Source organism: Salmo salar, chromosome 21 (genome assembly GCF_965601325.2).
Source record: "Salmo salar chromosome 21, fSalSal1, whole genome shotgun sequence".
NCBI classification, from domain to species: domain Eukaryota; kingdom Metazoa; phylum Chordata; class Actinopteri; order Salmoniformes; family Salmonidae; genus Salmo; species Salmo salar.
The window spans coordinates 31,771,039-31,782,363 of NC_138311.1; the positions used below are offsets into that span (position 1 = coordinate 31,771,039).

An 11,325-nucleotide genomic window follows, 5' to 3' on the forward strand; every position below is an offset into this window, starting at 1 on the left:
GAGTGGAGTTGATGAGTGCTCTTTTCCTTGGTCTCGCCCCCAGCCGGTGGATCCTCCTCAAGAAGAGAAGATTATAAAAACTCAGGTGCATCGCTCCAGAGCTCACACACACGCGCAGCTTTCTCAGTTGGATTTGCTTCCAAACAAATCACACTTTACTCTTCCACGTTTGGAGTTACTTGACAAGACGGCGTTAAAGAGCACCGAAAATTGAAGTTGATGGAAGTTTGCTGATATTCCAGGAAAGTGGGAGGTGAGTTAGCTGTGATTTGTGAATCATTCGTGCCGCATATTCTACAGTTTTATTCAGCTTTATGTAATGATACAGCCGCCGGTGAATGAGATTGAGATGTTTCCCCCCTGATATACAGGTTAGAATTGTCAGGTTAGAAATTCGACGAGGAAACCAAACTTGATATAATGTGATTGATTGGCGAATTGTTATGGACAGTTTCTGACATTTTGTCGCCTATTATAATGAAAACAAAAGCTATTTCATTGATTTCTCTAAGTTAATGGGAATTCACTTTCTTGTGTGACATGATTATTTTGATCCATCTCTCAATATAGCCTCACTTTTGATAGCCACTAGCCAGTGTTGTTTGAAGGTAATTACTTGACTGAAAACACACATTATATACTGTACATCAGTGGTTCCCAGCCAGGACCCCTGGGGGTACTTGGCCTATCCACAGGGGGTACTTGAGAAGACTCATGAGACCATAGGCCTACTGCTAAAATGCACATGAGGGGGTACTTCAGGCAGAGCAAAATTCAGTTGGTGGTACAATAACCAAAAAAAGGTTGTGAACCACTGATATATATTATATACAGTAGTTGTCTTGAAATGTATTGGAGAGAAACACCACTTAGTGTTAAGTTGAACACTTTTGGGTTGGACCTTTTGGTTAGGTTTTTAAATGGGGGGGGGGGGGGGAACTAAAACAAACACTTAACAGTGATGTAGGTCTACTGGGTGGTCTGTTTGGTTTTCTGAAAATGAAACCTTTGATGTCCACTAAGAACTGAAATTAATTTGTATCCTTCTTTCCATTCTTGTGTTCTCCAGGTGGTCTCAGACAAAGTTGCCTTAGAGATGAGTTGGGTTGCTCTGTACACCCAGCTGGGAGGGGTGAACAAACACTCCACCAGCCTGGGGAAGATCTGGCTGTCTGTCCTCTTCATCTTCCGTATCACCATCCTGGTACTGGCTGCAGAGAGCGTGTGGGGAGATGAGCAGGCTGACTTCACCTGCAACACCCAGCAGCCCGGCTGCAAGAATGTCTGCTACGACCACTTCTTCCCAGTGTCACACATCCGGCTCTGGTGCCTACAGCTGATCTTCGTGTCCACACCGGCCCTGCTGGTGGCCATGCATGTGGCTTACAGGAAGAGTGGGGACAAGCGGCACATCATCGCGGCCTCACGAAGCGGTGGTGATGACAAGACCAGGCAGGTGGACCTGGAGACTCTAAAGAGGAGGCGTCTGTCCATCACTGGGCCTCTGTGGTGGACGTACACCTGCAGCCTGTTCTTCCGCCTCATCTTTGAGGCTGGCTTCATGTACGCACTCTACTTTGTCTACGACGGCTTCCGGATGCCTCGTCTGGTGAAGTGTGAACAATGGCCCTGCCCCAACAAGGTGGACTGCTTCATTTCACGACCTACGGAAAAGACCATATTCACCATCTTCATGGTGGTCTCCTCTGCCATCTGCATGGTGCTCAATGTGGCCGAGCTGGCCTACCTCATCGCCAAGGCCCTGATGAGGTGCTCCACCAGGATTTCCAAGAAGAACCGTGCCTATGCTCACCCTGATCATGTGGCCCCGGACAAGTCTCTACTACAGAATAAAAAGAATCAGATGCTGCTGTCGTCTGTTAGCGATTCCTCCAGCAACAAGACTGTGTGAGGACAGCCCAGTGCCTGTTCTTTTCCATTAGAGACTACACAGAACTAGGGAGTAGAAATCTATCAGTGTTTTGTTACCATGAGATGAGACCATTCTTCTGTTCTAGATGCCTGTAGCAGCTGAGGACCGGCCTAACCCCGAGTCTGCTCATGTAGAGGATATTTCTCTCTCAGTGCCCTAAACTACTTTTAGAGTTTTAAAAGTTTTAACGTGTTAGAATTTTAATGTATTTTTGTTATTGATATCAATTTAAGGTGCTTGTATGTTTGAGCTGTATGTCTGTTCAGGGAGTGGGAGGTCGAACAGAAGTAAAAAAATGGGTCTAGAGTGCCACCTTCTGGTTTACAATATGTTTGCAGGAGTTTGATGTTTTATTGTGGAGAGCAACCAGAATTGGTTAACATTGTGTTCAGCTTTTGTGGGAGACTTTTCCAAAGCAGAAACTCACAAATGTGCAGCATAGCTCCAAGTTCTATTTGCGGATCACCAGTGTACACATAGCTGCCTGCATTCTAACAGTGACGAGTGACATTTCTCAAGTACCAAAGCAATTTTAAGATGCAGTGCCTTAAGGGAGTCGCTATCAGCAGTGTCAAATAGTACCTGATGCTTTATATTGAGCACAATGTTTTCAGGGAAGATGGCTGATCCAGTTGAACATTCTGGGCAGGTTTCCTGGACCCAGATGAAGCCTATGCCTAGACTAGAAGGCATGCTCAATTAGGAATATTAATTGGAAAGTGTTTTTTGATCCAAGAGTAGGCTTTAGCTGGGTCCTGGAAACTGGCCCTCTGAGCATTATGACAACTGTGACAGACATGGCCTATTGTTGTCAAGACTGGTGGTAAACCTGGCTACAGAGCCTAACTGGGGGTGTTGTCTTTCAGCTTGTTGCTTATTTTAGCCACTGAACTAATCAGTGTACCTCTTTCAATGTGAGGAAGCAGACTGATCTACAGGCAAAAATGGCTTGATGTGCTCTGTCTAAAAATGCATGTAGAAGTTGGAACACCATAACTTGTATCACTGTAGTGACAATCTGACAGTTACCTGGGAAGATGTAAGTTTTACCAGTGAGATGCATCCCACACATTTTGTGATTGCTCTTGATTTGGACATTGTCATGGAAAGCAAACTGTAGGCTAACTTTCTCTCAATATTCAGTTGTTGAGGCCCTATTTGTATTTTTATATTGTGATTGTTTAGAGGAAATGCCAAAGGATATCTGTAAATGCAACATTTTGAATGCCTCATGGTCACACTTCCCTTACGGCAGTTAGGGCATGTCTATTAGCTTTCTAACTGCATATTATATGAAGAATGTTTGATTTGTATTTTTTATATTCGCTATCTGCACTTTGACCCCCAGTCTTGAGACTGTTTGTTTAATAAAATGATACTTATTCCTTTCACACTGTTGGACTATCTGTTGTAATAACAATGATTGATCGCAGGCGCATCAACCTCAGTCACTAGGATGCGCTTCTCTGGACAACCAAGAGAGGGCAGGAGGTTATTGATATAGGGTTTGGGGTGGGTGACTGCATTTGCAGTGTAACTTTTGATAGCCATATGACAAGTAAGTTCATTTTATTCTAGTGAAGTGTAGAATCATAAATACCTAAATCACATCAATATTTTATTTGACAGGCCTATGTTCTCCCCAGCATTCCAAATGAACTATTTCTCACAGGTGGGTTACTGTATAGGCCTACTGTATTGTCAAAATCGCCTAATTCAGCCACTGTAGTAGGCCAAAGGTCAGATGTAAAAGAATGAACGCAGAACCCACTTTTCCGGGTTAACATACACCCCCAGACTACATAGCCTATAGTTGAAGCTTGAGCGATGAATAAAAAATAAAAAAAAGTTTACAGGGGCGTGGCGTGCATTGGTCCAGGGAGATGACTTTCTGAATTCACTCATGCATGGTCACACAATGTGACAGTCGCGATAACTGGGAGCTGCTCTTCGCGGAAACCCATTTCCAAGTTAAATCCACCTCGGAAAACTAACTTTCCTTGCGCAAGTTTGGCGGCGAATCCACGTGTGAAGAAGTTTGTGCATGAATATCTTGGCCTGGCTGCGTTTAAAAGAGTTTGGTAAGCTGGCAGAGGTGCCAGAATCAGGGGACAGGGGGAGAGGGGAGGTTACCAGCTTCCTTGGGAGGTCTATAGGCTATCCGACGCACTCAAAATATGGCACCAATGGCAGACGGATATTGCTTTCGATATTTAAGTTGGGCTTCCCCAGTTTAAGGTATGATTGAAATTAGGTGTGAATATCTTTCCCGGCACTGTCGTCCTAGACCGTGATGCTGGTAACTTATAAGCACATTTTATTTAATGACAATGTCAATGTTGAGTGTGCCTATTTTAATTATTAGAAATTACAGTAGTAACCCTCTATTATAATCAGGTTTAAATAATAGGATAACAAAGGTATAGGGATGCTTAAAAAGAGCCAGTGGACACAAAGCCTATCCTGCACCCTTTGTAGGTTACTGCAGGCTATCTGAACATGATCAAATGAATCAATATTACTTATTTAATGTTAAACAAAACCTTCATAAAACTTCTGATATTCAATGTATTCGATTTGTATAAACTGATGAGACATTGTCTGGGCTGATATACGTGTTTAGACAAAACCAAAAAAACAACATGCAGCATTCCAACCTTATCAGATATGGTATTCTAATAATGTAGTCTTTATACTAGCCTAATAATAGCAGTGATAATGCAAATACAAATATATTAAACATATACATGTTAAAGCATTCTGCATTGTTTTATACAGTCATTTATGTTTCCCATAGGCATGATGACTTCAATAGTTAGATGCCCGTTTTTTCCCCCTTGATCAGCACTTCAAATTCTGATGAGACAAGCATTGATTTGGGGTGGGTCATCATCAGACCCATCGAACAGCAATTTTGGTATCGATTTATCTGAAGTTGAATCAATATGCGTAGGCCTATAATGTTAGCACTTCTTAATATATATTTCATATGTATTTGCTGTGAACTATATAGGCCTATATATATTATTACTATTATATATATATTTTTTACAATATTTGAATCAGGATACAAACTTTAGGGTGGGTTATTGATAAGGAGAGAGAAATAGGTGAAAGCATATTTCAAAAGCAAAATGTATTTGCATATAAATTATTTGTCAAAATGGCTGTCTTTCCAATCTAACTAACATCCTAATTCATGACGCCATACTAGTTATGAATCAGATTATGGTAATTGTCACTTCAATAAGAGTGACAAAATACTAGTAAACCAAAGAATACCCATCATTAAACAAAATAACAGACGTTTTATGTGCCAGTCTGCTTAAATCTAATGGAATAGGCTTCTTTTTAGTTTGGGTTTGATGTAAATACATTCATGGACGAATATGTTAACTGATTTATACTTTTTTTCGTTACAGGTGTCAAAAATATTCTGAACCCTAGTCGATGGATTTATTACCGTCAATAGAAAAACATTTTAGTAAGTTCCAACTATTTTATGTTCCTGCTTGTGTTTTGGTTTTGGTGTGAATAGTAGATTGATCTGCTTGTGTTTTGGTTTTGGTGTGAATAGTAGATTGATCTGCTTGTGTTTTGGTTTTGGTGTGAATAGTAGATTGATCTGCTTGTGTTTTGGTTTTGGTGTGAATAGTAGATTGATCTGCTTGTGTTTTGGTTTTGGTGTGAATAGTAGATTGATCTGCTTGTGTTTTGGTTTTGGTGTGAATAGTAGATTGATCTGCTTGTGTTTTGGTTTTGCTGTGAATAGTAGATTGATAGGCATCTACTGGCAAGTTCATGTGCACAACACTAACCAAACACTATATATCGATAACAAAAGGCAGTAGGCCTATTTGTCTTCATGCTCCTGTATTCAACAGTGTTTCGTGTGACTAGGGTATATTCAGAGGTCAGTTAAAAACCATTCTAAAAGCTTGTTTTTGACCATCATTATGGGAAAGTATCATCTGATTATTCTGTTTGGTTTAATTTATGCCGCATGACGGTATGTATTATTGCATAGTTAATAGTTTAGTCAATGCATGTTATTGTGCGTATGGTGTATTTGCATTTATTGGCTGCAATTTCTAATACAAATTACCATTCAATTGCCATTAAAAGAGCACCCATTTTTTAGACTCAAACATCAAATGGCCTCTGCATTGGTTATTTCTTCTCTCATCCTTTTTTAACAAGTGAGGTAGAGATGTATTAGATTTAGCTAATTAATAATTGTCATCGTGTTAAAAGAGGCCTATAGCTGCCTCCATCCTCAATGTAAAAGTAATTCAGTAGATCATAGGATATAATGGGCTATTAGATGTTGAAGATCATATGTTATGTCTTTGGACTTGACCCCTATGGCCCTATTGGATCTGTAACAGTGGGAGTTGTGTGTGTCAGGGCCCACACACCGCAGTACAACCTCTGCTCGCTGCTGTTTTTCAACATTATAATGTTGATCTCAGCACATACCATCTGGGCAGTGGAGCGAGCGGGTGAGAGAGGGAGAAAGAGAGAGAGAGAGAGTGTGTGAGTGTGTGTGTTTGACAGTAACTGAGAGAAAGAGTGGGAGAGAGAGAGAACAGGATAGTGAAAGAGTGTTAGCACAAATGTCAGGTTCAGAGTTCTAAGCTAAATAGTGAAATAGGGGGCTTCACAAAATTATATGACATTACAGAACATTTCTATACCGTTCACTTCCTTTGACCAATTGTTCGATTGAGACAATTGATTCAGCGGTTTACGTCAATGACTTCTTCAAGGCCATTTTATGGAATTCATTTTAATAAGCGCTTAATGTGTTGTGCCGATGTGAAGTGTGATTAACCCTTTGTATGTTTGTGGGCGATGAGACCTCTGCTTTCTCTCTCTAGGTGTGTAATGCTTCTCTGTCCATGTTTTATTTGACTGCTATTTATGCTTTATGTTACACAGCATCACTTTGACAGGTTTCCTGACAATCTTTTTTTCCCCCTCTCCTTGTCTCTTCTTCCCCTCCATCCTCTCTCCTCCCTCTGTTTGCTCCAGACTGTACTTTCTCCCTAGGCTAGAAATCTTGAAGCATGGGTGACTGGAGCTTTCTGGGGCGTCTGTTGGAGAATGCACAGGAACACTCAACAGTAATCGGCAAGGTCTGGCTGACTGTCCTCTTCATCTTCAGGATCCTGGTGCTGGGAGCGGCGGCCGAGGACGTGTGGGGCGACGAGCAGTCGGACTTCACATGCAACACACAGCAGCCTGGGTGTGAGAACGTCTGCTATGATGAGGCTTTCCCCATCTCGCACATCCGCTTCTGGGTGCTGCAGATCATCTTTGTGTCCACGCCCACCCTCATCTACCTGGGTCACGTACTGCACATCGTCCGCATGGAGGAGAAGCGGAAAGAGAAGGAGGAGGAGCTGCGAAAGGCCAACAGACTCCAGGAGGAGAATGAACTCCTTTACAACGGCAAAGGGGATGCAGGTGGAGGAAGAGGACGAGGAGGAGGAGGAGGAGGTGGTAAAAAGGAGAAGCCACCTATCAGGGATGAGCATGGCAAGATCCGCATTAGGGGTGCCCTGCTGCGCACCTATGTGTTCAACATCATATTCAAGACCCTGTTTGAAGTGGGGTTTATTTTAGGTCAGTATTTTCTCTATGGCTTCCAGCTGAGGCCGCTATACAAGTGTGCACGGTGGCCCTGCCCCAACACTGTGGACTGCTTCATATCTAGGCCCACTGAAAAGACGATTTTCATCATATTTATGCTTGTGGTGGCTTGCTTGTCTCTTTTGCTGAATTTGTTAGAGATCTATCACCTTGGGTGGAAGAAAGTTAAACAGGGAATGGTCACCCCTGATCATGCATTGCTGCCCCACTCTGATGTTGTGGGGCCTGAGTCCATGACTTCAGCCTCCAGAACTGCCCTTCCCAACCTCAGCTACCCACCGATGTACACAGACGTGACGGCTGGGAGTGGTGCGTTCCTGTCGCCCATGGCAGAAGCCTCCCGGGCAGAGTTCAAGATGGACCCCCTGCAGGAGGAGCCCTCATCCTCCTACTACATGAGCAGCAACAACAACCACAGGCTGACCACGCAGCAGAACTGGGCCAACCTGGCCACCGAGCAGCAGACTTGGGAGATGAAGGCCACCTCCTCCTCCTCCTCCTCACCCTCTGATAGTGAGCAGCAGCCTCATGAAGCTGCTCCCCCCACCACCACCACCAAACCTAGCTCCAGTGGGGACCATTTGAGTGGGGGGAATGGCAATCAGGAGGGAGGCCACGTCACCACCACAGTGGAAATGCACGAGCCCCCCGTTATGGTCACAGACCCTCGACGGTTCAGCAGGGCCAGCAAGAGCAGCAGCATCAGATCCAGACCCAACGACCTGGCAGTATAGTCAGTCCCCCTAAATACACCTCCAACCTCCCAAAGCCCCCAATGATTTTTCTATATAAAAAGTACAAAATAAAATAAAAATATTTTAGTTTTTTTAATGGAGGCAATGTGAGGCAGGGGGCTGGAACTGGACTTGTTGCCTAGTATATAGATCTATTAACAGCAGTTGATATCAGTGCAATTGGTGAGTTGTAGCATACGTGTTAGAATAAAAAATGCACACAGTCTGATTGTGCAATGTTGGTTAAAATGGTCTGACAAGCTGAAGGCTTCGATATACTGGACATCAGGGGACTTTATGGTTCTTATTCCAGTTTAAAATGGCCAAGTAACTTTTTTGTTTGATTTTGGTTTCAACGGCCTGGTATGTGTCAATGTGCTCTTGTCAACAGTGGTTATTGTTGTTGTGTTTATTTGATGAACATAAAAGCCTATTTATTCCAATTAGGAATGATACTGTACATTCATCAAGTCGTTGAGTTCGGTTGGCAAATTGCTGAGAACCAACTTCGAATAAAACTGTTATGTGGAACAAGTAAGAACAGGGTGTTCTGAAACCACTTGTGTGTTAATTATGTTTACTTTTATGCTGTTATACAGTTCCTTCAAATTGAGCCTTTCTTAAAACAAGTTATTTTGAATCATTTTTTGGGTGTATTAGAAAGTCGCTTGCAAGACAAACTAAATCCAAACGTATGCTCTCATTCTTTCTCCAAGATGAAGAATACTGTTCAATGTCAGCAATGACACCAATATGGGGACAACATTTGCTTGTTCATTATCGAACTTTTATATTGTACTTTGACACTTCCTGAATTTCACAGTCTAAATAACTTTTATTTTTATAATATTCAGGAAATAGCCTGGCTATTTTTTGTATTAAGTGTTTGAAGAGTAACAGTGGAATCTGTAAATGCAAACTACACTCACTGATTCACTAACTGGTCTGCAGATGCATTTATCTGTCTGAGTTTTACCCAGGATCCACTTACTGAACACATCATCTACACACAAACTATAACCGGATTATGGGTCAGAACTAGAAGTTGAATGTGTTCTTGTAGTCTACAGCTGTTTTAAGGTTCCATGGTTCCAGCCCCTGCTCCGACATTTGATTCTCGAATACAGAAATTAAGAAAATAAAGTATTTGCTTTTGCCTGAAATTAAAAAGCACACTGCCATATGCACAATGAAAAGTTGACATCTGATTTTAAAGAGGTTGAAAACCAAATATAAACCAAATGCTTCAACTTAAGACGGTAAATAAGATTTGGTTTTTTATATATTTATGATAACCATGTTTATTGCTGTCATCATAAACACAATATCACTTTTTAATCATTGCATCTTTATGTTGAGGGTAACTCACTCTCATACATCACATGTGATACTTTATTGGTTTTTCTTCAAAGTGCTATTTTTTAAAACATTATTGAATTATAATGAAATCTCATTTCTAAACTGTAGTCAGTTTATGACAACCAAAACAGCTATATGGTTCAAAACGGACACATGCAATGACGTTGTAAGTGTCATAACGCCAGGATGAAAAGTCCTTCCTCATTTCTTATTTTTGATAGAAGCTCAACTATTACTGACTACGTCACCTGTTGTAAGCAATGGGAAGCACATGCTTCCGCCTAGTGAGTGTAAATGTAATATTTCACCTCGTAGATTACCTGAACCATCTTGAATAACTGAAAAGCTATGCAAGTAATTGCACAACACAATCATTCACTTAAAATAGGCCTTTTCTTAAATTACTTGGTATATTACGATTGGTATAATACCACACTTATGTATTTCTTACATAGTTCTTATACTTTCAAATTACCATATGCTTATAGTTTATAGTTAGAGAAGGATCATAAATAAACACAATAACAAACATTCAATGCAAACTAGAAACCATAGTTAAAACCGTGGAGAGACTACCCGAGGAGAAAATGCAATCCTTTGCTTATAACAGTGTTACTCTTATTGGGACAACCGTTTTTCCCAATGTATGTAACCTTTTCATTTAAACTATTTAACTGTACCAAACCACAAAAAAATCTGTGTTATTTGCATTTGTCATTTTGGTTCTCAAAGTTTACATTTTAGTAAAAAGGTAAAAGATTTGCACATTTAGGCAAAACATGCTGTTCTAAGAGGTAGGAGAGAGAGTGGAAAAGACACCAGACTGCCGATGTTTATTTTATTTAGTTTATTTTTTATTTCACCTTTATTTAACCAGGTAGGCAAGTTGAGAACAAGTTCTCATTTACAACTGCGACCTGGCCAAGATAAAGCAAAGCAGTGTGACACAGACAACAACACAGACTTACACATGGAGTAAACAAACAAGCCAATAACACAATAAACAAGTCAATGACACAGTAGAAAAAAGAAAGTCTATATACAGTGTGTGCAAAAGGCATGAGGAGGTAGGCAATAAATAGGCCATATAATCTTTAAAGTAAAATGTCTTAACAGTTAAACACAACGGCTCTTTGCGTTAAAGACAGTATTTAAAAAAAAATACGGCAAATGTCATGGTCTGAAACGATTGCAGAAAGTTTGGGTTTTGAAATCTAGAAAAAAGTGGGCTGTGAGTATTTCCTGTGTGCTCACTCAGTGCTTTCACTATGTTCTCAACACATTCCTGTGACTCTCTGGTTAGCTTGTATTAAAACATCACACTAATGTTGAGACAGTGTTAGCTGGGTAGCTGGCCCTTTTCTTCTTCTACACACAGCAACTTGTGTATCGTTTTGAGTTGCCCGCAAGCCCCTCATCCAATAGGTTAATATACAGTAGCTTTCTTCAAACTCTTGATGTGTGTCATGCTGAGCGTGATTTCTCTGGCCAGTCAGGGAGTAGGAACCATCTACATTATGCTCAGAACAACAGCCTGTTTCAATGCTGTCTTAAGAGAAGTGCCTTATAAAAACAAGTTGATGTAAATGTTAATTTACCTCAAATGTTTACAAAACTGTTATTAAATAAACTTTTTGTACCATA

General features: G+C 41.0%; 2 protein-coding genes across 2 annotated transcripts; both read left to right on the forward strand.

The window, feature by feature from the left end:
• The first annotated feature begins 105 nt into the window (after positions 1-105).
• On the forward strand, positions 106-3,322 carry LOC106582078 (gap junction beta-2 protein). The gene is made up of 2 exons (XM_014164806.3): positions 106-253; positions 1,070-3,322. The coding sequence occupies exon 2, from the start codon at positions 1,097-1,099 to the stop codon at positions 1,910-1,912; it is 816 nt and encodes a 271-aa protein (XP_014020281.1). The 5' UTR covers positions 106-253; positions 1,070-1,096; the 3' UTR covers positions 1,913-3,322.
• Positions 3,323-3,420: 98 nt separating this feature from the next.
• LOC106582074 (gap junction alpha-3 protein) lies at positions 3,421-11,325 on the forward strand. Its single transcript, XM_014164798.3, is given in 5 exon segments — positions 3,421-4,171; positions 5,356-5,417; positions 6,968-7,400; positions 7,402-7,447; positions 7,450-11,325. Coding segments are annotated over 3 exon segments (1,317 nt in total). The 5' UTR covers positions 3,421-4,171; positions 5,356-5,417; positions 6,968-7,002; the 3' UTR covers positions 8,323-11,325.